Source organism: Ictidomys tridecemlineatus, chromosome 5 (assembly GCF_052094955.1).
Source record: "Ictidomys tridecemlineatus isolate mIctTri1 chromosome 5, mIctTri1.hap1, whole genome shotgun sequence".
Taxonomy (NCBI): Eukaryota; Metazoa; Chordata; class Mammalia; order Rodentia; family Sciuridae; genus Ictidomys; species Ictidomys tridecemlineatus.
In genome coordinates, this window is record NC_135481.1 from 37,254,762 (window position 1) to 37,280,874 (window position 26,113).

Genomic DNA, 26,113 nt, shown 5'->3' on the forward strand with positions numbered 1-26,113 from the left:
AGGTCTGAAGGGGAAGGCTTCTGTCAAATTTTTTGCCATGTTGGAAATTTCCCATCAAAAAGCAAACCAGTGAAAAATCACTTAGATTTTTAAATTAGCACATTTGCTCATTACAATTACAAGATATAATACTATATAGAAGAAAATAACAACTCTTCTTTTTGGGGGGTTACTGGGAATTAAACCCAGGGGCACTTACTTAACCACTGAAACACATCCCAGCCCTTTTTTTTTATATTTTATTTAGAGACAAGGTCTAACTGATTTGCTTAGGGCCTTGCCAAGGCTGGCTCTGAACTCATAATACTCATGATCCTCCTGCCTCACCCTCCTGAGCTGCTAGGATTACAAGGCATGCACCATCATGCCTGGCAATTAAGAACTCTTTGTTCAAGCCACTTTAGATCTACTGTGTATTTTATTTTTGATAATAATTTTTTAGGAACTCACTGTATTTTCTACACTTTGAAGTATTTTTAGAACAATATGCTGTTTTATATTTTGAATTAAGTGCATGGACGCCTCTTTATTACCCAAAACTTTCCTATAGCAGTAGACATCAGATTTTAGGAATCTCTTCCATAGTTTTGGTATTATCTTCTTTTTTCTATAAATATGTTCTAATTCATATACATATATTTAGTTATAGATGGACACAATACCTTTATTTTATTTATTTATTTTTATGTGGTGCCGAGGATCAAACTCAGTGCCTTACCCATGCTAGGCAAATACTCTACCACTGAGCCACAACACCAGTCCCTGTTTTAATTCTTTTAAAATTATACTTAAAAGATTATAAAGTTACATGCATCTGCCTTACATATTATTTTTAAGCAAAGTGAGTTCCTGTTACATATAAAAATTACTTTTAAAAATTTTTGCATAAAAAAGATATTAAAAAGTGGACCAGGCTGGAGTTGTGGCTCAGTGCTAGAGTGCTTGCCTAGTATGCATGAGTTCTATCCTCAGCACCACATAAATATAAAATAAAGATATTGTGTCTACTTAAAGCTAAAAAATAAATATTAAGAAAAAGAAAAACCAACCCAAGTATTTTGGTTTTTTGCAAGAATTCTTTATAGAGTTCTATAGGAACTTTATAGTTTATACTAGTAATTTATAGATTGTCTACATTTGCTTCTCTACTGTTCTCTCAAAAATGGGGAAATTTTGGCATATACAAACAATAAGACATTGAAGAAGAAAACTGCAAATCATCTGATCAAAAATATAATTAATTTAGGGCCCAGGGATATAGATCAGTGGTAGAGCTCTCCCCTAACATGAGCAAGGCAGTGGGTTTAATTATAATTCTGCATGCCTATAATCCCAGTAACTCCAGAAGCTAAGGCAGGAGGATTTTAAGTCCAGCCTGGGAAACTTAGTGAGACTCTGTTTAAAAGTAAAAAATTAATGGGGCTGGAAATGTAGCCCAGTGGTAGAGCACCCCTGGGTTCAGTCCCCAAAACCCCTTAAAAATACATATATATGTAAAATTCTAGAACATTTAATAGAAACTAAATACAATATATAATTGTAGCAGCATTCTGGATTTATTATTTTTATGTTTTTCTTATTTTTTAAGAAAATCTATTGGGTGATGAAGGAAAACCTCTGTTTGGAGCACTTCAAAATAGGCAGGTATGTATATTTCAACAGGGTTTATGTAATTCACGGAATGCTTTTTTAAATCTCTTTTTCTGTAAAGAACAGCAGAATTTTGTAGGGAGGTAAAAAAGAGCTGCTTCAGTCTCATAGGAAATGGCCTATGTTTTGCACTTTACAGAATTTACTCAATCTTAGTGGTTAAATATATTTCACACAGAGATTTCAGGTGATACTTGATTACATTTCCTCCCCTTCTCTGTATATTGACAAATCAAAAACCTGGCATCTCCTGTGTTTTCTCCCTCTCACTGATTTTTCACTATCATATTGCATTAAATATATGCTGGTTGAGTTAGGAAAATTATTATACTGAATTCAGGAATAAAACTAAGCCATGATTCCTTGATGGATAGATACTACACAGTTTACTTCTGCCTCAGGCCAACCAAAGCCTTTTAACATAGGCAACCCTGGAAAACAGTATTAAAGCAATGTGCTCAGTAGCCCTGTGAAGACAAATGGACAACTGAAGATTCCCTAAACTATTTTCATTCTAACCATTTTTCTCTTACTTTCCCGACAGTCAGCATAGCAGACTTGTAGTCCACAGTGTGCTTCCCATCCTGCTATTATGGAAACAGATGTATTTCACTGATTTTCTTACCATCATTTTAGAATTTCTAGAAATACATTTGCACTGGCATCAGTAGAATAAATTGGCCAGACATTTAAGAAAATGACACTGAATAAAATGGTTACTCAGCCAAGCGCACTTGCACATTGTGTATAATCCCAGCCAAATACCCCTGGGTTCAATCTGATACAATTAAAAAATATATATATATACACACACACACACACACATGTATTAGAATATAAGTATATGATATATAAGTGTGGTGTCTTCTTCATCATTTCACATTTTATCTTCCTCTTACTTACAATCTAGCATAATGGTCTGAAAGCATTAATGCAGTTTGCAATTGCACAGAGGATTACCTGTCCTCAGGTCCTGATACAGAAACATCTGATTCGGCTCCTATCAGGTACAGTCTTCTGGATTATTATGTTTTTAGTTACATGTATTTTTCTACTGCATTTCTGGCAATGTATTTCATTAGGAAACAACATAGTACAGTAATTGTTAGTACTCACTAATGAAATCTTAATGCCCACAACAGGTTTACCAAAAATAAAGAAATAAAGCACATAGCTATCACATTAGTACTTGCAATTTTGTTTAAAAATCAGGTATTTTCCAAGTATTTTTAGCTTATATTCTTTGTATTCACCTAGTCATTGAAATAGTATCCTCAACCACTAACATACTTGTTTCCCAAATCTGGTTAGAAAAGGGATGGACTTGGATAGAAAGGGATAGATCATTTTAAAATTTTATTTCATTGTTGAGTCAAAGTCATGTAAAATAATAGAAATGCTAATTGTGATAATGTCAGAACTTAGGCTGTGTTGTTATTTTATAATAACTTTATTCTATTTATGTTTTTATGTAGTGCTGAGTATCGAACCCAGAGACTCACACATACTAGGCAAGCGCTCTATCACTGAGCCACAACTCCAGCCCCAGGCCTGTGGGGTTTTTTGTTTGTTTGTTTGTTTGTTTGTTTGAGAGATAGGCTGTAACTATTTCTTGATGATTTTCTTGCAGTTTAGCAAGCTAGAATTATACTAAGGGCCCATATGATATTCTCAGTATAAAAATAAAAAGGATGTGTTTACATTTTGGTGGTCTGCATTTCCATTATGCATTTAAAGTCTACAACAATAGTTCCTCTGGACCCAAACAGGTCAGCCTTAAAAAGAGCTATTTATAAATCAGTTTGTTCAAAAATTCAAAATGTCATGAAGGAGGGTTTCAGCTTGTTCTTCCTAGATAAATTCTTACCAAATAAGAATTATATGAGTTTTTTAAGTTTTAAAGCCAGATATAGGGTTTTTTTGTTTGTTTGTTTTTGTTTTTTCCTGGCTAATTAGCAGTCATTTTTTTTCCCCAAGATAGTTTACCTTGAAAAATTGTTGAGGTCAGTTTTTCCTCTTTACTGATCCCCACAAGCCTCTTAGGAATCTCTTCTTGAGTATCTTTCTGCTCACTCTGATGATATGGTGATTCCACAACTCATCTAAGGCTGCCTCCCAACTTTCATTAGAACTTTACAATGCTTAGTTTTTATTTTTTTCAAATTAGTTTCCAGTTATTCCTGAATTATCTCATGTTACTAGGAATCTAAGATTGAAGTATTCTCCTAGCCACACATTTCAAAAGTTGTTTGTTTATGTCGCTTTCTTTTTTCTCTTGTTGGCCAGTTGCACAGGCCCAGAACTTTTCATGTTATACATACCTGTCTTTGTTCTTATGACCTCTTCCTGTTATTGAACAGTTTATCATATTTACATAGTTCTATTTTGTTTTTTAATCTTTTGGTATCTCTTTCATTTAATTCATAATCTAGATACCTTGTTTTACTAGGACTTCCAAGCAGTCTCATTGCTTTTGTATTTATTGCCCATTATGGGATTTATAATATTCAAAATATCTCAAAGTAAGCACCAAACCAGAAGACTAAACATCATTACAGATGACAGAGACTAAGATGATTATGACAGCTAATAGTTTCTAATTAGCAGTAACTGATGGGATTGATGTGCTTTGATTTCTATTGTAACTTTGTGTGCCTATTATGAAATTTTTTCATGCAAAAATTTATTAGCAGGGGCATCTTTATTTATAAGGCATTGAAACTATAAATAATATATAAAGAAGTATAAGATGTGGTCCCTGCCATGATAAGATTCTTTTTTAATTAAAGAAAACATTATAACACATTAGAATAGTCAAATGCCCATATGTGTCCTTCACAAATACATGTTTGAAAAATTGAGACAAGAAAGCAATCACTATGGGTCTTTGTTGTTATCTCCTCTAGCAGAGGGCCAGATTTGAACTTGGCCCTGAAGGGAAAGAACATAATGGACAAGTTTTGAAAAATAACTTTGCCAGGTGCAATGGCACATGCCAGTAATCCCAGCAACTTGGGAGGTGAGGCTGGAGGATAGTAAGTTTGAGGCCAGCTTCAGCAACTTAGTGAAACCCTGTCTAAAAATAAAAATATGAAAAGGACTGGGGATGTAGCTAAGTGGTAAAGCACCCCAGGGTTCAACCCAGAAGAGTAATAGATAATAATAGTTTTTATTAAGATAGAATTAATTCCTTTGTTGTAACATAACATATAAATCATTCCTGTTGACTTGATTTCTTGATTTCACTTCCTTGCTACTCTTTCCTGGACTCTGTGGTTTATTGCTTTTCCTTAGATACTGACCAGATACGAAAGATCATAGCTTCTGATCTATCTGCATTTCCCCCCAGTCATCAGTTCACTTAAACCATTATCAGTTTTATTTAGGAGAATCTTCTGCATCCTCATTTTACCTAAATTGCTTTGCACACTCTCCCTGCATCCCACCCCAATCTGTTCATATAATTCATATCATAGAACATTTAAAAATGTGCAGTTAGGGGGATGGACGTAGAGAGGACGTTTTAGGAAAGCAGCCCTTCTTTTTCAGAATTTTTTGGGATGTGGGTTCACTGCTGGAGATTGAACCCAGGGCTTTCTGCATGATAAGCATGCACTCTACCACAAAGCTACAGCAACTATTTCTTGAACAATCTCTTATTTCAGTTATCTCAGTTCATTCACCTTTTCCTCTTAAATCTTATCTTTCAACCCTTAAATTGTATTCAAGGCTTTCTTATAGCCTTTTTATCAGTTCAATTTATTTCTTTGTGTTTCTTATATCTTAAAGGTACAATATACTAGTTTCTGTATTTTATAACTGTGTTATATTTTCATCTTTGGTGCTTTGGTTTGCATTTTATTTAACTCCATTGTTATCTTACTAACGGAAATACATTAACTTTTTGTTTTAGTTGTTCTTCCTAACCTAAAATCAGAAGATACACCATGCCTTCTATCTATAGATCTATTTCATGTTTTGGTAAGTGTTTAATTTTAAAAAAAAAATTTTTTTCCCCTTACTGGGGATTGAACCCAGGGTCTCAAGCATGCTAGGCACGTATTTGTAAGAAAAAATATATATTTTTAAGTCACCAAATTTCTAATTTTATGTTTTCTTCATTCAAATTTATGCTCTCTGTTCAAGATTATAAATTATTGGTGTTCCAATGGGATATTACTCAGCCATAAAGAAGAATGAAATTATGGCATATACCAGTAAATGGATGGAATTGGAGAATATCATGCTAAGTGAAATAAGCCAGTTCCAAAAAACCAAAGGCAAAATATTCTCTCTGATATGTGGTTGCTAACCTACAACAATGGAGAGGAAGATTAGAAGTTCTTTGGACTAAACAAAAAGGGAATGAAGGGAAGGGAGGGATGGTAATAGGAAAGACAGTAGAATGAATCAGACATATCTTTTCTAGCCTTGTATATAAATATATGATCAATGTAACTCCACATCATGTACAACCACAATAATGGGATCCTAATTGGAACAAATTATACTTATTCTATGTATAATATTTCAAAATATACTTTACTGTCATGAAAAAAATAAATTATTGGTATTAAGCCTAAGTTTAATAACCTGTTAAGTTTGTTCTCTTATGCATTCTGCTTATAAGAAATATACATTTGACTGAGACCATAAAACCACTTTAAAATTGAAAGTACATTTGTATTTTACTTTGTAATTAGTCTTGTTGGTTATATTAGTTTATATTTATTCAAAGAAACTTTTACTAAATCTGTATTATGCTTCCTTTCTCTCCCCTCTTTTTTTTGTGGGGGGTTGGCGGGAGGTGGGGATTGAACTCAGGGGCACTTGACTATTGAACCACGTCCCCAGCTTTATTTTTTTGTATTTTATTTAAAGACAGGGTCTCACTGAGTTGCTTAGCACATTGCTTTTGCTGAGACCAGCTTTGAACTCATGGCTCTCCTGCCACAGTCTCCCAAGCTTTTGGGATTATAAGCATGCACCACCGTGCCCGGCCTCTCTTCCCTCTTTTCTTAACTTTTTTTAAAATTATTATTATTATAAGCAGTGAATGACATGATGAGCTATCTTTAAAAATTGTTGTTTAGTGATAAGGACCAGGCCATAGGTGCATTTAGTCTTTCCCAAAACATCTGTGGACAGATGGCAACTAGATTGTGAATTTCTTGCAAAATTTTTCCATCCTTGTGATGATCTCATTTCTTTAAAGACCAAGTTCTATAAAGGAAGCAGTGGTGAGGTTGGGAGCATGGAGTTTGCAGTTATAGGGTTAACCAGCATCCCTACCCCTACCCCCACCCTCACCACCATTCCTCTAGGCCTCTACTGGGTGATTGTCAACCCTGACTCTTTTGAAGTCTCCTGGAAAAATTTGGAAAGAATGCTGATAATTGGATCCTATCCCCAGAGATTCAGATTTGGTTGAACTGGGTTGAAAGTGTAACAGTTCTCCAAGTGATTATCATGTTGAATCATCTGTTGAACCACACAGTTAACCACTACCTAGAACACAAATGAGTGGACTCAGAAAAGGGATAACATTTGCAGATGACCTTTGTCTTCCATTTATAGTACATTATAATCTAAGATATTCTGTTGAATAACTAGAAGAAAAAGTTGTCATTTTAAAAATAAACATACCACAAACAGTGCAGCATCCATAGCCCTTTGCATTTAAGTATGAGATTAATCTGTGTTGGTCTTTTGTTGTTACCCATGTTGATGCCCATTTTTCTCTCATAGGTAGGTGCTGTGTTAGCATTCCCATCCTTGTACTGGGATGACGCGGTTGATCTACAACCTTCATCAATTAGTTCTTCCTATAACCACCTTTATCTCTTCCATTTGATCACCATGGCACACATGCTTCAGATACTTCTTACGATAGACACAGGTAAATCTCTCATCGGGGTGCTCTAAATGTTAATTTATAAATAACATTTTCCTGTGTTCTACTGGCAAATTTAACTATGCTTATAGTTAATCATATTTCTAAGTATCCGGTTATATCTTTTGTTGAATGATTATTCATCTATTTCTTTACAGATGCCATTTAAACATACAAAGGTAGAATAAGTATGAAAAGGATTATTACCTGAAGATACTTGATTGCCTAATTTGTAGCTATTCTGCAGATATTCAGAGACCATTTAAATCTACTCCCCAACCCCGCCAATTTCTCATTTTCATGGACTCTCCAAGGTTTCTCTCTACCTCAGTAGTCCTGTCCATGAAACTATTCTTTTTTCCTCCAACTAGAATGGGTGGTATTTTGTTCACTTTGTAGTATACACCATATACTCCTGTTTTGTAGTTATTTGCGATTATAACTTATTATTGTTTCCCTGCTTTTTCTTTCTCCCTACTTCTCCATCGTCAGTTTAAGTTTCCTAATGAAAGAGAACAGTCAAACTCGAAAATCTTCCCTGTTATCAAGTGTCTAGCAACCTTTGTTATACTGAATAAATACTCGTTGATTTTTGAATGAATATGCAATTGAGGATACATGAGTAATACAACAGTATGAAATTATAATTATCCTTTAAGAGTCTGATCTTCAATAGAAAATGAAGTTTGGTTTTAGCTAGAAGTAACCAGTAAGGGCTACTGAAAGTTCAGATAAGTTAGAAGACAAATAATTAAAGTGGTATTAGAATAAAAATTAGCACATGTGAATTTACCCTTTGGTCCACCAATTCCACTTCTAAGAATCTGTCGCATGCAGTAGTGGTGCATGCCTATAGTCCTCGCTACTGGAGAGGCTGAAAAAAGAGATTCTCCTGAGCCCAGAAGTTCAAGGCCAGCCTGTGCAGCAGGCTGTCTTGTGGGGGGGGGGGAATCTATCCCCAAGATTCTCTAGGAAAAAATATGAAATGACATAAGTATAACATTATTCATAGTATTATTATTTAGAATAACAAAAAGCCAGAAACAATGAAGCTATCCATCAATGGGTGAATAATCTGTGTATATCCATATATGGATGTGCTATGCAGCTATAGATAGAAGTGAATGAAACCTGTTTATGTGAAGTGATATCTTGTATTTTTTATTAAGTGAAGAAAAAATTGGAAAACATTGGCAATAGTACACAGTTCCCTCATGTAGGGTATTTTATGTGTTTATATGCCTATGTATATTTATATTTGCCTATGATTTTTATAAAAGAAACAATAGAAACTAAAAAAGGTTGCCTCAAGGGTAAGATAAAAGACACAGGAATTTGAGCAAAGATTCCAATGAATATTCTTTTTAGTTTGATTTTAAAGCCCTGTAAGTGCTTTATTTAACTAAAAAGTAATAAAATAGGGGGAAATAATTTTTAAAATGTGAAAATAACAAATGAAATTTTATGAAGCATATCAAGAAAATGATTACTTCATATGACTTTAAAACTTAGTATTTTATCTGCACTTGCACTGGAATATACTCTCACAACAAAAGAAATATGCTTCCCCTAGATATTAAATTGGATTTATATTAATGGTATTGTTCATAATTAGTGTTTTGTTACTTTGAAATTATTATAGGTAATTTTTAGGATAAAACAAATTAACATCATTGAGAACCAAGAGTTTGAGTACACAGCAGAAGAGAAATGAGTAAAAATCAGAACAGCAAAGCAAACTCCAATAATATTTCAATCAAATCCCAGCAAGTTATTTTGTGGATATGGACAAAAGATTCTAAAGTTTATATGGAGAGATGAAAGACCCAGAATAGGCAACTTGGTATTGAAGAAGAACAAAAATGTTGGAAGGCTGACAATACCCTATTCAAAAATTCTTACTTGTTGATAGGAGTGCAAAATGGTACAGTCATTTTGGAAGATAGTTTATCAGTTTCTTACAAAACTAAGTATTCTTATCATTTGATCCAGCCACTATGTCCCTTGTTATCTACCAAATAATTGAAAACATATCTACACAAAAACATGTACATGGTGTTTATAGCAGGTTTCTGTTTATTCATAATTGACTTGAAAGCAACCAAGATGACTTTTGGTGGGTGAATGACAAATTGTGGTTCATCCAGACAACAAATATGCTAAAAAGAAATATGAACTATCAAGCCATGAAAATATATAAAGAATCATATACAAAGTGAAAGAAGCCAATCTGAAAAGGAAACATACTGTATGACTCCAACCACATGACACTTTAGAAAAGAAAAAATATGAAGACGGTAAAAACATAAGTGGTTGCCAGGGGTAATGGAGGAGGAGATGAAATAGATGGGACACAATGAATTTTTAAGGCAGTGAAACTAGTTAGTACAATAAAATACTACAATGATGGATGCATGTATGTTTGTACCAACCAAGAATGAACCCTATTATAAACTATGGACTTTGGGTCTTAATGATGTTTCAATGTAGGTTCATGAATTATAAAATATGTACTATTCGAATGCTAGATTTAAAAAAATATATAATATATATATATATATATATATATATATATATATATTAAGTTGTAATTGGACACAATACATTTATTTTATTTGTTTATTTTTATGTGGTGCTAAGAATCGAGCCCAAGGCCTCACATGTGCTAGGCGAGCACTCTACCACTAAGCCACAACCCCAGCCCTAGTGCTGGATGTTAATATTGAGGAAGATTGTGTGTGTATAGCAACAAGGTGGTTTATAAGAATTCTCTGTATTTGCTGCTCAATTTTGCTGTAACCTAAAATTACTCTGAAAAATTTAAAATACTCATCTTGTTACATGAATACATTTATCAAACTCATCAAGTTTACTTAATATTTGTAATTAATCATAAGTAAAATTTTCTTCAAATACCCCCTCCCCCAAAAAAAAGAAAACAAGGAAAAAAAAACTTACACAAACATTGGACTCTTTTTTTCTTCTTCTTCTTTTTGGTGCAGAGTTGAACCCAAGGCTTTAGGTATACTAAGTACATACTCTACCACTTAACTATACTCCCAGCCCCAAACTCTTAATATTTGAATTGAGGAAAATCAATATGAATTTATAATGTTTTCCACTTTTTAAAAATAAAGTGTATACCTCTTAAAAAGATCTTATTTGAAAATGAAAAGATCTACCAATATTCAAGACAGATAAGACAAAATCATTTGGGGTAATTTTTAATTGGATCTTTCAGATGAATGAATGCAGAAACAAAAGAATTTTTTAACTTTTTTTTTTTTTTTTTAGTTGTAGGTAGACACAATACCTTTATTTTATTTGTTTTATTTTTATGTGGTGCCAGGGATCAAACCCAATGCCCCACACATGCTAGGCAAGTGCTCTACCACTGAGCCACAACCCCAGCCACACAGCAAAAGCATTTTTAGAACAACAGAGTACTAGCCCAGGCATAGTAGTACACATGTGTAATCCTCACAACTCAGGAGGCTGAGGCTGAGGCTGAGGCAGAAGCATTGCAAATTCAAGGCCAGCCTCAGCAATTTAGCAAGGCCCTAAGCAACTTATCAAGGCCCTGTCTTAAAAGAAAAAATTAAAAAGTGCTGGGGACTGCCAGATGTGCTGAGGCAAGAGGATCACAAGTTTAAAGCTTAAAGCCAGCGTCAGCAACAGCAAGGCACTAAGCAACTCAGTGAGAACCCTGTCTCTAACAAAATACAAAAAAAAAAAAAAAAAAAGTGCTGGGAACACAGCTCAGTCGTAAAGTGCTCCTGGGTTCAATCCCCAGTAACAAAATAATAAAAATAGAGCACTATTCAAATGTGCTATAACCATCCTCATCCCTCAAGCAAACTGCAAGGTAGGCATTTTAATCTCTATTTTAAATACAAGAAAACTGAAGTTAGAGAACTTAGTGACTTATTCAGATCCTTAAAGTAAGAAGCAAAGTTGGCAGTTACTGGAAGGGTTTTAGAACCTTGGAATTGAGATGCAATTTATAAACTAGAAAGCCAATTCACAGATTAATCTTGGATTGTTTCTTTTTTCAGGCCTCCCCCTCGCTCAGGGTGAAGAAGATAGTGAAGAAGCTCGTTCTGCATCTTCTTTCTTTGCAGAAGTTTCACATTATACAAACGGGTGAGTAACGTTCCATTGTCTAGTCTACTTAGATAATGTTTTAATAATTCTATGTCTTTGTTCAGTTATTTGGCATATAACATTTTTTGGTATCGGTTATTGAATCTAGGGGTGGTTAACCCCTGAGCCACATCCCCAGTGAGTCAGTATCTTGCTAAGTTGCTTTGGACCTCACTAAATTGCTGAGACTGGCCTTGAGCTTGCAATCTTCCTGCCTCAGCTGAGATTACAAGTGTGTGCCAACACGCCCAGCTGGTACTATAACTTTTGAACCATTTTAATTCCAATTTTTAAAAATCAATTAAGAGCATTTCATATGTGACTTTACTAATAGGATAGGCTTATCCTGTGGGGGAATGGGGCTTATTTTGATGATTTTACCTTAAAGTTTACTTAAAGTTGTAAAGTAGTACAGTAGTAGGTTGGAATATTAGCTACTTTTTTATTTCTGAGACAGAAAGAAGTTCACATCTTTACCCTCATTCTGGGAATGTAGATAAAAGATGACAGAATTGTAACTAATAGCAGAATTTAGAATTTTAAGTAAATACAGAAAATAGAAAGCAGGGTGTCCTTTCACAGTGAGCTATATAGCTGATGTGCTTATCAGTAAATATATTTCCTATATTTTGGCATTTATATTTCAATATGCATATAATATACAATTATATAATGTATAATTCCAAAATTATGTACCTCTAACCTCTATATAGAGGTGAAAACAAAAAAATATAATTGGCATGCTTGTTAAATTTCATCTACTGCCAGGTTCTCCTCTTTTGTTTTTCTTCACCAGTCTTCTTCTCTCCCCCCCTCCCCCCCCCGTTTTTTAAGTTAATAGACTTTGTTTTTTAGAGGACTTTTAAGTTTACAGAAAAACTGAGCAGAAAGTATATAAAGTGTTCCTATTTATTCCCTCCCATTCCCCTCATCTTTCATTATTGTGATATATTTGTTAAAAATAATGAACCAATGTTAGTACATTTTTATTAACAAAAGTTCATAGTTTACATTAAACTCACTCTGTTGTACCATTACAGTATAATATAGAATGGTTTCATTGCCTATAAATCATTTGTCAATTGTAATACAGAAGCCAGAAAAATATTATTTCTTTAGTGAAACTAGTTGCTTCAATTAGTTATTGAGAAATTTTTTTCTCCATATTTCATTACAAGAATTTTTTATCTCAGAAATTTTTTATCGGCTTTGGCAACTTTTATATTGAATAGATAACTATTGTGAGAGTCAAGAGTTTTTGAGGTAGATTTTCTTATTGCAATTTTGTTTTGTTTATCTCCACCTAGGAAAGAAGAGAGCAGCTCTATGCTTTAAAAATCTACATGGTAAAGATACAAGAGTTGGGTTTTCTTTAGGAAATGTAAACACTGAAGCTATTAACTTGCTAAGTGTTTTATTTTAAATGTTTAAAAATTAAGTGGGTAATAAACTATTAAAACTATTTAAATGTTTGTATTTTTAACAAGGGATATGTTTAAAATTTGTAGGTTTGTTCTAATAAGTATTTTCTCCTATTATGGAATTATTGTCTCTAGATGCATTGGATGTGATATTCCTGGCTGGTATTTGTGGGTCTCCTTGAAGAATGGAATCACCCCGTACCTTCGTTGTGCTGCATTGTTTTTCCACTATTTATTAGGGGTAACTCCACCTGAAGAACTGCTTACCAGTAAGTAGAAGAATGAAATCACAAAGTAGAAAATGGAGACTTTTTTTGTTCTTGTATTCAAGCTCAAGAATACAAGGTTACAGTGGTGGTGCACACCTATAATCCCAGCAACTCTGGAGGCTGAGGCATGAGGATCGAGAGTTCAAGCCAGCTTCAGCATATTAGCGAGGCACTTAGCAACTCAGGGAGACCCTGTCTTTAAATAAATATAAGAAAAGGCTGGGGACATGGCTCAGTTGTTAAGTGCACCCTGGGTTCAATCCCCTGTACCAAAAAAAAAATAATAATACAAGATTAGAACAGGCAAAACCATTTTCCCACACCCTACATCTTCAATCTGTATTCACTCTTATCTGCCACTTCTCTGATGTAGGTTAAAATTGAAGCCAAATTTTAATCTTCATTGTAGATAACACTCATAATCTTATAGAACCTACTTCTGGTTTCTATTAATGTATAGTTTATGGGCTTGAGTTTATAAAATACCTGCATGCAGAATATAACTGATAGGATATATAGGAAATTAGAGACATTGGTGCCTTCAGGGAAGAGAACTATTTGGCTAGGTTGAAGGAAGACTTTATTATATATTGTTATTTGAATTTTGAACATATGACTGTATTTTAAATGCTGCTGGGCAAAGCATGCTAGAACCAACCAAAATCACATATAGTTAAGCAACAAGGTCATTTCTTTCTTATTTACTTGTCTCTATATCAAGACCAAGATAGAGGTTTCCTTATGGCTTTGTATGGTTCAAAAAAAAAAAAGACAGAACTTTTACATGATTTTGAAAGAGTCACCAAAATTGTTCTGAAATTCTTTTTTTCCTTTGAGAATATATTAACCATGTCATGTTTACTAGATATCAACATTCTTTGTCTTGATTCAGTTCACTAAGGAATCTCTTTTTAAGATCAAGGTTTATCATGATTTAATATAAAATAGAATGCCACTTTCCAAAGTAATTACCAATACAGATCTATTGCTTGCACACATACAAAAGTCATGTATTTATTTAATAGGTGCAATAGAAAATAAAGTCTTTTCTTTTATTGGGAGGTTGCCAGACAAAAAACAAACATAAATATGTATAATATAATGTCTAATGGTGATAGTGCAAAGAAAAATAAAACAAAAATAGAGAGTTCTGGGGCCAGAGTGGAAAGTCGTTATGATAGATGGTCATGGAAGGCTTCTCTCTGAAGAGAAATTGAACAACAAGCTACACAGATGGGTTTGAGCTGGACAAGTAATTGAAAAGTATTTTTAAGCAGAAGAAAAAATAAATACAAGGGCTTTTCTTAGCATAGAGAACAGAAAGTCATGGTATGGCTGAAAATGAATAGAGAGAAAGAAGGTAGCTATTTAAGAAGCTGCTAGGTGCATGCACATCACCTAGGATCTTATGCCACAATAAGGACTTCATATTTTATAGTAAGTGTGGTGGTTAGGCATTGGCACTATCTGATCAGAAGAGTGAATCAATTAGATTTATGTTGTAAAATGAAAACTGTGGCTTGCCACCCACAGTTTTATAAAGTACAAAATGTACTCTATTTACAATATAGAAATGAGCATAAACAACAAGGAAACTATTCACAGTTTGACCAGGTAAGAATAATGTACTTACTATATGTATGTTTTATTCCCTTGCAGATTCTGGAGAAGGAGAATACACTGCACTATGTAGCTATCTATCTCTACCCACAAATTTGTTCCTGCTTTTCCAGGAATATTGGGATACTATACAGCCCTTGCTCCAGAGGTACTATGGGGGTAAAATGTCATTGTTGGGTTCCTGTCCAATTTGAAAATTTTAAATTAAAGTTATTTGCTAAGCTTTCAGGTTGATTAGCATTGATTGAATTAGATTCCCGATTCACACACTTAAGGAGTTGTGTATAAGACCAACATCTCTGGACGGATAGAATTTCTGCTTGCTCCACCATGGCTATCATCCATTCATTTTACTTATTTTATCCACTTATGTCTCATTCAAGTTTTAAAATATTGAACAGAGGGGCTGCTTCATATATAAAATTCACAAGAATCAAAAGAACCCAAATTGGGACTATATCCAAAACAGTAGCACATCTCATGTAGGAACACGTATCTCAGGAAGTTATGTGAGGAGAGAAGGAAAGTCTCTCTTTCAGGAAACTTTCTACTTCATTATTTACTTGATCTCCTGTTCTCAACTTCTTAACCTCCACTCTCCTTACTGTATTTTTGTATCATTTTCCATCATTTTTATAATCAGTTCTCACTGTTACTCTTATTTTATTTCCCTAACGATTTTCTTCAGTCTCCTCACTTTCCTTTTTCTTCCTCCCTTTTCTTTAACCAGTATCTTCCTTCATGCCCAGATCAGGATTTCTATGAATGTCAGCCTCTGTCTCCTGTCACTTTTTCTTGCATGTTAGATTCTATGTATTAGGTTCTTTTCTTTTCTTCCTCATTTCTCATGAGGTATTCTGATCTCTGATGTGATGAAAATTATTTTAACAAATTAGTATCATGCTTTGTGTTGAGTGTAAGGACAGTAGATTGCACTAATTTTATTTAAGTTCATGGAGTTAGGTAAGTTTTAGACTTGCTAGTTTATAATCAAGTATTAAAATTTTGAACTCTGAAACAGAAAGTTCTTGCTTATTATGCCATTCCAGGACCTGCTTGCCTCATTCTTCTCTGCTTTGTAATGTAGGAGAATGACACCTGTAGGTCATGTTTCCCAGTCTCTCTTATTAGCTGGCTTTTGCCTGGATTTATCCAGGGGAAGACACAGGATATTGGAGGCCAGGAAGAAAAGAAAAGAAAAGTCATTTGGTAGATATTTAGGCTACCTGTCTGCCTTATTGGGGCATCTGTGGTAGTGGTACAGTTCTTCTCTGGCTCCAGTTCCCATCAAACAAACCTATTGTGATTCTAGTACCCACTGGTGACCCAAGTCCCTGGCCTCCAATATTACCACTGTTCCCTTTTGTTCCTCCAACCTGGGTTGAGGAATGAGCTTAGGTTGCCCTGCTTTTTTGTTTTAAAATTGCCTACTCAACCCTTCCATCTTTTTTCTTTTCTTTTCAGCATTGCTGGGGATTAAACCCAGGACTTATGCATGCTTTGGAAGCACTGTACCATTGAGTTGTATCCCCAACCCAAAATGTAAATCCTTAGGAAAGTCTGGAGATTGAACCTAGGGCCTCGTGTAATAGGTACTGAGCTATATCCCCAGTCCCTACCACTTTTATTACCACATTATATTGAATTCCCTCTTTTTTTAAATGCTTAGTAGTTTTTGTTTTTCTAGTTAGACCTTAATTGATAAAACTTTTTAAAAAGGATTTAATAATAGAGTGGGCAAATAAATGGGAGGAAAAAATGGAGAAGAAAAGGAACAATTTGTAAGACAAACTTAGGAGGAACATGGAAAGGGACAGAGAGAGAGAATGGCTCATTGATGAATATTGCACTGAACCTGTGGTAATCCATTCTTTTTTTCCCCTCTTGGCTTCACATAGGTGGTGTGCAGATTCTGTCTTACAGAGCTGTTTGAAGCAGAAAAGCACTGTGGTCAGGTTGGTTTTACTACTTCAGCCTTTTCACTCAATCCACATTATGTTTTCCAAAGTAATGGTAATTGATTTCTTGAGTATGCTTCTTAGTCTACTTTTTTTTTTTTTTTTTTTTAAAGAGTAGGATTTTATTCAAGTGAGAAGAGTCAGAGCTCCCACAGGGCAAAAAGGGACCCAACAGGGGTTTCCCTAATCTGCCTTCTTTCATTCTTGCTCACTACATTATTTCCTGTGTATCTCTTAAGTCTTGGCCAGAAATCAGATTCTTTCTATGATTGTTTTTTCTTAGGGTAGTGACTCTTTCCCTCTTAAATCGTCAGTCTTCCAGCACCTATTAAGAGAATCATCCTTAAGCTAGTACATATTAAAAAGCAGAAGAAGTGGCATCTTGGAACTACTGGTATATTAAAATCATAGTATAGTGGTTCTACTTCTTTTTCTTTGAGAATAAAGATAAAAATAAAACTATCTCCTCCCCCCTTTCCTGTCTATATGGTTAAAAAACTAATGTCTTCAACCCTCCTATCACCTCTATCAAAATCTACTTCTTCCTCAAGTACCAAATCAAATGCCATCTTCTTCATAAAATCTAATAGGTGCTCACATATACCCCATAACACTCTAAATCACTAAAAAGTAAACAAGGGTGAGAACTATATGTTTGTCTTCTTTGTATTTCTTCCAGGGTCAATCTAACAGATAGTGTCTACTTTTATTTGAATTGAATCACTAGAAAAAACAGAGGAATTGATCCCTAGCTCTAAATACCAGCACTAGTACCATTTTTCTATGGAAAACAGAGATTGTGAGACAATGTACATTTGCCTCCTGTTTGTTCTTTCCTCTCACTCCTGAACTCCTTTCAACTCCAGTGTAAATGTACATATGCCTCTTTCCCTTTGTAACCCAGCTTTAGTGAGTTAGTGATAATAGATCTAACTCCTGTGCCTAGATCCAGTAGTATTTAAATCTCACTAAGAAAAGAAAGATCTCAGAATAGAGAAAAACAAAGATTTGTAAGATGAGCACATATTTTTGGACTGGTGATATCACACAATTTTTTTTATTTCAAGTCATTTTGTGCCTTTTAGATCTATTTCCCCATCATGGTAATAAAATATTCTGGGAGATTTAAAAAGAGTTAAAACATACATATAGCCATTGGTCATGAGTAATTTATAATCTAGTTATGTACATAAAACTTGAGACACTATAAAAAATTTAAAAATATATATATGTATATGTGGTATATGCATACACACACATATTCAGTCCTCATCTGGTTAGGATTTATAACCAGATGTGTCTAATTTCAGTAACTGTGTTCTTAACTACTACTTTATGTTCCCCTACTAGACAGGCTAAAACAATTTAGTCTTAGGAAATAGTGGAACTTGAGTTTAGAAACGAAGCCAGCTGATGAAAGACTTGGAATTCTAGATTAAGAAGTTTGAATTTAATCAACTCAATAGTTGGATTTCTTTTGGATTACAAGTTTGGATCCTTTTATTATTTTAAAGATATTCTTATTTTTATCACCTTGGCCAACTTTTTTTTTAATATTTATTTTTTAATTGTAGGCGGACACAATATATCTTTATTTCATTTTCATGTGATGCTGAGGATCGAACCCAGTGCCTCAGGCATGCTAGGCGAGCACTCTACCACTAAGCCACAACCCCAGCCCCACCTTGATCAACTTTCTTTTTTTTTTTTTTTTTTTGGTAGTTGGACAGAATGCCTTTATTTGTTTATTTTTATGTGGTGTTAAGGATTGAACCCAGTGCCTCACACATGCTAGGCAAGTGCTCTGACACTGAGCTACAGCCCCAGCCGTCATCTTTTTAATCTTTTTTTAGTTGTAATGGACAATAGTACCTTTATTTTATTTATTTATTTTTATGTGGTACTGAGGATTAAACCTACTGCTTTACATATGCTAGCCACTGTAAGTGCCCTACCACTTAACCACAACCCCAGTACACCTTGGTCAACTTTTTATCTGAGCTTATTTACTCATAAATAAAATTGTCTTTTAAATTACATTTCTAGGTATCCTAGAAAAAGAAACAGTTTGATAGAGCTTCCTGATGACTACAGCTGTCTCCTAAATCAAGCTTCTCATTTCAGGTGAGAAATGTGTGAGTGTGGTGTGTGTGTGTGTGTGTGTATTTTAAATATTTTCCTAAGTTTGCAGTTGGTCTATACTACCACCAACAAACTTAACTTTTTTCAAATTGACCACTGAGCTTCCTCCATAAAAGTGATTATCATTTTTTTAAATTGATATAAAATCCAAATAACATAATTAGGATAAAGTATACAATTTAGTGGCTTCTAGTATATTCACAGTGTTGTACAACTCTCACCTCTGTCTAGTTTCAACGCTTTTTCATCACTCCAAACACTTCCCATTCCCCTGTCTTCTGTTCCCTGGGTAACCTAATCTACTTTATGTCTCTCAATTTTCCTGCTGTGGATATATCATATAAAAGGAATGTTAAAGTGGTTCTAGGTGCTGCTTCTGCTTCTTCCTCTTCTTCTTCTTCTCTTTCTCTCTCTCTCTCACATTAATTTTATTGAAATAAGCATGTACATATTTTTTTTCCAATGACAAAATCCTGGGAAATTACATTTGAATATTTTTAGTATAAGAAAATATTTCAAATTTTATCATCTAGAGAAACAAACAGCAACAACAAAAAACTAAAACCCCAAACTAGAAAACAAAATTTGGCCTCTCATTGTGATTTTTATGTAGAAGAAAGCAAGTCTAACTTTTTTCTTTTCTTTTTTTTTTTTAATTTTTATTTTTTAGTTGTTGATAGGCCTTTATTTTTTTTTTAATTTGTATGTGGTGCTGAGCAATGAACCCAGTGCCTGATACATGCTAGGCAAGTGTGCTACTGCTGAGCTACAGCCCCAGTCCCTAACTAACTTTTTTTATTCAGCATTTTTTGTGGCTTATCCAAGTTGTAGCATGTATCAGTAGTTTGTTCCTTTTTTCGCTCTGTAATATCCCATCATAGTATATATCCTGGTTTATTTATTTCTTCATCCATTGATGAGCATTCATTATATTTATGATGGTATTATTTCCCCCTTTCGACATTCATAGAGTGTTTTTGTGAACACACATGTACACGTTTCTGTATGGATACGTGCTTTATTTCTTTGGTGCATATACCTGGGAGTGGAATTTGCTAAGTCATGTGGTAATTCTGTATTTAACTTTTTCAGGAACAGTCAAACTGTTTTCCAGAGGCTGTACCATTTTACATTCTCACCAGCAATGTATGAGACCTCATTTCTTCACATGCTTTTGTTTGTCCCTCTATGAACTACCAGTTAAATTTAAACTTATAATTCCATTTTCCATAGAACAGGGTTTCTTTGGCATACCCTGACACAAACAAGTCACACCAGAAAAATAAGCCTCCATCTCCATAACTCCCTGTCATGAGGCTGGGGGTAAGGAATGGTAGCTGCTACATAAAATACCAAAATATACCACTCCCCTGGTTGCTGCAAATATTCAGCTAGCCTTGAGTCCCAAAAGAATTGCTTCAGATAGTACTTCCTAGTTCAGTAGGTGGTTTATGAGAGGGACCAATATCTGGAGCTGCCTATCCCACCATATTTTGTAACTCTTCAAAATTTTTTTGTTAAGTTAAAATCTTATGGGGGCTGGGGTTGTGGCTCAGTGGTAGAGTTCTCGTCTAGCACGTGCAGACAAACTCAGCACCACATAATAAATAAATAAAATCTTATGGAAACCCATCATAACAGCAAGTCAGATAATAGTATTATGACTCAGGGACAAGCCTGCTTGGATCTTGGAGAAAAAAAAATCCCCTTGATCTTCTTTTGGAACCATGCCAGTGTCCCTTAAAACCTCTAAAGCAGTGGTTCTCAAATTTTGTTTTTTTCTTCTCTCCTTTCATTGATCGTTTCAAGTGAAAAAAGAACAGGGTGATAACAAAGATTGGTGAGAAGTAAAACAAAGTATACTCATTAGTAACATCATGTATGAATTACCTATTAGTTATTTTATAAGAGAAATTATATTATTATATAAAGTTAGACCATAATTTTTATAGTTTTAAGATGTTTATTATTTTATACACTTTACTTGCAATGATATTTTTTAAAATTTTTTTTAGTAGTAGATGGACACAGTACCTTTATTTTATTTTATTTTATTTATTTATTTTTTTGTGATGCGGGGGATAGAACCCAGTGCCTCACGCATGCTGGGCAAGCACTCTACCACTGAGCGACAGCCCGGGCCCAAGCCACAGCCCTGGCCCACAGTGATATTATTTAAATAACAAAATCAATGATCACCAATGAAATGTCAGTCACTGGATAGAGACTTGTATTCATATCTGCTTTAACTGTTGGAATATTTCATATTTGAATCACAGTGCATATATTTTTAAAATAATAAGCCAAAACTTCTCTAGATATAATTATGTATCCTTCTATCACATACCAAATTGATAATGATGACATAAAATTAGTAGTAATTTGTTATTAAATGGCAAGATTCTCAGCAGCCTGAAAAATCAAAGTCTGTTCAAGTCTTACTGATGATGTACTAATATTGATTGCTGTATGGTATGAAATTAGCAGGAGTTAACTGTCCCAGTGGGGACTTGGGTATCCCATACTCCAGCCTCTGTTACCATAGAATTGGTCTTGATAACTCCCTTGCTAGTCAGCCAACTAAAGGAATAGTTGAGCCACTTTATTCTCATCCTTCAAAAAATTAGCTAGATAATTTCAAAGATTGCATACAGCTCTAAAATCCAGTGGTTCTCTTATTTTTCCCCATATTTTATTGGTGCAGTATAGTTGTACATAATGATGGGATTTGTTGTTACTTATTTGTAATACATGCAATATAGTAATATAATTTGACTAATACCATTCCCCAGTGATTCTCCTATTCTTAGGGTTGCATTGCTACTAGAGAAGCCTAGTCAAAAGATACTATCTTTTTTAAAAAATATTTATTTTTTAATTATAGTTGGATTCAATATCTTTATTTTTATGTGGTGCTGATGATCAAACCCAGGGCCTCAAACATGCTAGGCGAACGCTCTACTGCTAAGCCACAACCTCAGCCCAAAAGATACTATCTTCCAAGTGTTAAAGGATATCAGATTGTTTCCTCTTAGGGGGAATCTTAGAAGAGTGTTAAGTCTTTAATCACAGTGAAGATGTTCCTGGATGATGTTGCCACTTACTGCTATCACCAGTTCCTGTTAAAACCAAACCCCATCTAGTACTGGAGGAATGCTGCTTAGTTAATATCCTTTACACATCCTTCCCCTGCCTTACCTTTTCATCTATAGGATGGCTGGTAACTAAGACTCAGCCATCCTGCTTTACAGGTGAAATAAGATTTGAGCTTTATCTAAAAAGAGTTTTAATTATATTCTGGGATACTTCACCCCCCCCCAAGAAGTTAAAACACCCCCCTCAACTTTAGGAGATAGAAATGGATTGCCTATGCACAGAGTTCCACTGGGTTCGATCCCCCGCACCACAAAAAAACAGAGTTCCTCTATTCCTGTGTAGACATGGTAGTTTTCTTATCTTGCTTGGGAAAGTTGGGATCAGAAAAGAAACTGTCAATACCCTTGGAGATTTTTTTTTTTTTTTTTTTTTTTTTTTAATGTGGTGCTGAGGATCAAACCCAGGTCCCTTCATGTACTAGGCAGGTGCTCTACCACAACCACAACCTCAGCCCCCACACTGGAGATTCTTTTGATGCTATTTATTCTACTCTAAGTGAATGTCTCCTTTAGTTGTATTTATTTATTTTTTTACTATCTAAATTAAGGATTCTTGATATATGCTTCCATTGTGTCCATATATCGCAGTGAGAAAGTATGGGAAACTCTTTTATTTCAAAGATAGCCATTTTTCCTCTTTTTGGAACATTATAGTAAGGCTCCTGCATACCACCAGGTAAAATGGTCAAGTTTCAAAGTACTACTTGGTTCATGTAAGTCATGTAAGTCAATTGTCACTTTTTCCTTCTTAAGACTTGCTATGCTTACTGAGTTGGAAGAGTGCATCAACTCAATCATTTCAATCCTGAAGGTCCAATATTTCAAAGAGGAAAGTCTTTGGATCCTTACTGTAAAATGTCATTTTTTTAAACTATTATACACAAGATCATATTCCTTCAACATTGGGGGCCCAACATTCGGCAGGTAGGTGACTATTAAATGAATACCAGATTCTACAAATGAGTCTTCACATCAAGGCATATTTAGTCCTAGATATTATGTGAATTATTAGGATACTATATATTTAATAATAGATTTTCTTACTGTGGACTAATCAGAAGGTTTGTTTTTTGGTGCTAGGGTAAAGCCCAGGCCTGACACGTGCATACACTGAGCTACTTCCTTAACCAAATCAAAGTGGTTTTTTTTTTTTAATTATTTTTTAGTTGTAGTTGGATACAATATTGTTAGTTAATTTATTTTTATATGGTGCTGAGGATCGAACCCAGGGCCTTGCCCATGCTAGGGGAGTACTCTACTGTTAAGCCACAACCCCAGCCCCCAAATCCAAAATTTTTTAAGTTCCCTTAGTGGGGAGCTATTAAAAAGGAATCACCCAATTAAATAGTCCCTTGTGTTTTAAGATCTTTCCTTGCTGGAAAGGAGCGAGTATGAAAACATGTTTCATTGCTAACTCTACATATATGGTGCTTTTTTGTTTAGTTTTTCTGCCACTTTAATTGTTACCTTTCTTTTTCAGGTGTCCACGATCTGCAGATGATGAACGAAAGCATCCTGTCCTCTGTCTTTTCTGTGGGGCCATATTATGTTCTCAGAACATTTGTTGCCAAGAAATTGTAAATGGGGAAGAGGTTGGAGCTTGCATATTTCATGCACTTCACTGTGGAGCAGGAGTCTGCATTTTCCTAAAGTGAGTAATGCATGATCTGGAAGTTTGATAAGGAGCTTAGGGAATGTGGATCCAATCTAGAGGTCATTACATGTATAGTATGATAATAATGAACAACTGATCAGAAGTTAGAGCATACCAGCAGCTGGGGAGGATGAGGCAGGAGAATTGGGAGTTCAGAACTAGCTCAGCAAATTAGCAAGGCTAAGAACTTAGTGAGACCCCATCTCTAAATAAAACATACAAAAGGGCTGGGGTTGTGACTCAGTGGAATATTCAAGTATAATGAAAAAACTTGGAGTCCTGAAACTTACGTTTAAAAAGTAAATGTAGGGCTGGGGATGTGGCTCAAGCCGTAGCGCGCTCACCTGGCATGCGTGCGGCCCTGGTTTGATCCTTAGCACCACATACAAACAAATATGTTGTGTCTGCCGAAAACTAAAAAATAAATATTAAAATTTTCTCTCTCTCTCTCTCTCTCTCTCTCTCTTTTTTAAAAAAAAAAGTAAATGTAAATTGTTACTTAGGTTGTTCTCTGAATGTTTTCATTTTTCTTCACTTCTGGTATCAACCTAGCATTTCCCCTAGTTTTTCGTTGAACAGTAATAATATTTATTTATGAGTGTAGATTGTCTCAGAGAAATGAAGTTTAAAGTTGATATGTGTTTTTGCTTTCCATTCTCCCCATGTAATGCAGCTTCTCTTTACGTAGGCCTTAATGTCTTACTAACTGTGGAAATGTATTATTATTGCTCAAAGGCAGCTTTTGAACTAAGGGGATAGCCTGCATAAAAGCCAAACCCAAATATCTGCCACGATATTTTCTAGGGAACCCACAAGAGAAAACCACCATCATTTCAACTGTTTATTTTATAATTTTTCTCTGTGGTACTTTTTTATTCTATAAGTCTACCTGACAGTAATTCTTTATGTAATCTGCACTGTTGGAGGTTGGCTCTAACCAGAAGTGTCTTTACACTTCCTTAGTTGACATTATGTTGACAACCTTCAGTTGTCAGATTAGAAGATGTGGTTCTGTTCTGTTAAGTTCTTTCCACCCCCACTCCCCAGGTTGTGAGTTAGGAAACAGTACAGGAACAGCCCCAGCTGCCATTTTTCAAGGTATCTGTGGCTCAAGTAGGACAGCCTCCTTTCTTCAGTATATCCAGCTAGTATTGCTTGTCCCATTTCCCACAGATCCTTTCCTGTTGCTTCAAGAAAAAATAACAAAAAAAAATGATGTTTGTTCTCTTTTGTTTAGACAAAACACAACTTAGTCTATATTCATCTGTTTATATTGTCTTAATACTGAATTCCTTACAGATACCCACTATGTCTTTACTCTGGATTAACTTTGATGCAGTGCCTAACATTTGTACGTATGAACTTAACAATATTTCCTGTTGGTTGTTTTATGTTTCAGAATCAGAGAATGCAGAGTGGTCCTGGTTGAAGGAAAAGCCAGAGGGTGTGCCTATCCAGCCCCTTACTTGGATGAATATGGAGAAACAGACCCTGGGCTGAAGTAAGAATTTTTCTTTAATAGGAAGGCTTCAATCAATTCTCTTGTACAATTTTTTAAAAATTTTAATCACATTACTGCATGTAGATAAAAGCTAATGCTAAGAATCAAGAAATATTTTTATTGCTACAAATTTAAAATATTAAACGTGATGCCATCCTAAAGTAGCACATAATTTTATATAACCTTGTGCTTTCCACATTTGAAGGTAACACTTTCCAAAGTTATTAAAGATACCATTCGAATGTTGCATGTTCTATTTTCTTTAACTGATCTGTCTTCCTAATTACTTAGAAGGTATGGCCTTGGTATGTAAAAGAAATAAATCTGTAGTGTCCAGTAAGGGAATCTGGTTTAGAGTGGATATTCATTATTTCCATTTTGGATTAGGTGTTGCACAGTGTTACAAACTTTGGGACTCTAGTATTGAAAGGTATTTTATTTGACTCTTTCCTAAGCCAGGCATGGTAGTATGCTCCTTTTGTCCCAACTACTCAGGAGATTGGGACAGTAGGCTCAATTGAGCCCAGGAATTTGAGGTCAACCTAAGCAACATAGCAAGACCTTCACCTCAAAAAAAAAATATAGATATATATATATATTTATTTATTTATTTATTTATTAAGCACCAAGGTGCTTTGTATCATAAGGATAATTGTAACCAAATATTTCTGAGTAGAAGAATATAATTTGAGGACTTTGTGTTTGCC

General features: G+C 34.6%; 1 protein-coding gene across 1 annotated transcript in view; it reads left to right on the forward strand.

Annotated features, from left to right (window-relative positions):
- Window positions 1-26,113, forward strand: part of Ubr1 (ubiquitin protein ligase E3 component n-recognin 1) — a 160,305-nt gene that overhangs the window by 131,096 nt on the left and 3,096 nt on the right. The window contains exons 36-46 of the mRNA XM_005316473.5: window positions 1,589-1,644; window positions 2,561-2,657; window positions 5,564-5,631; window positions 7,399-7,549; window positions 11,599-11,686; window positions 13,243-13,376; window positions 15,036-15,144; window positions 16,895-16,951; window positions 19,001-19,078; window positions 23,732-23,902; window positions 25,305-25,406. Of these exons, the coding sequence (XP_005316530.2) occupies window positions 1,589-1,644; window positions 2,561-2,657; window positions 5,564-5,631; window positions 7,399-7,549; window positions 11,599-11,686; window positions 13,243-13,376; window positions 15,036-15,144; window positions 16,895-16,951; window positions 19,001-19,078; window positions 23,732-23,902; window positions 25,305-25,406 (1,111 nt within the window). The remainder of the gene's footprint in view (window positions 1-1,588; window positions 1,645-2,560; window positions 2,658-5,563; window positions 5,632-7,398; window positions 7,550-11,598; window positions 11,687-13,242; window positions 13,377-15,035; window positions 15,145-16,894; window positions 16,952-19,000; window positions 19,079-23,731; window positions 23,903-25,304; window positions 25,407-26,113) is intronic.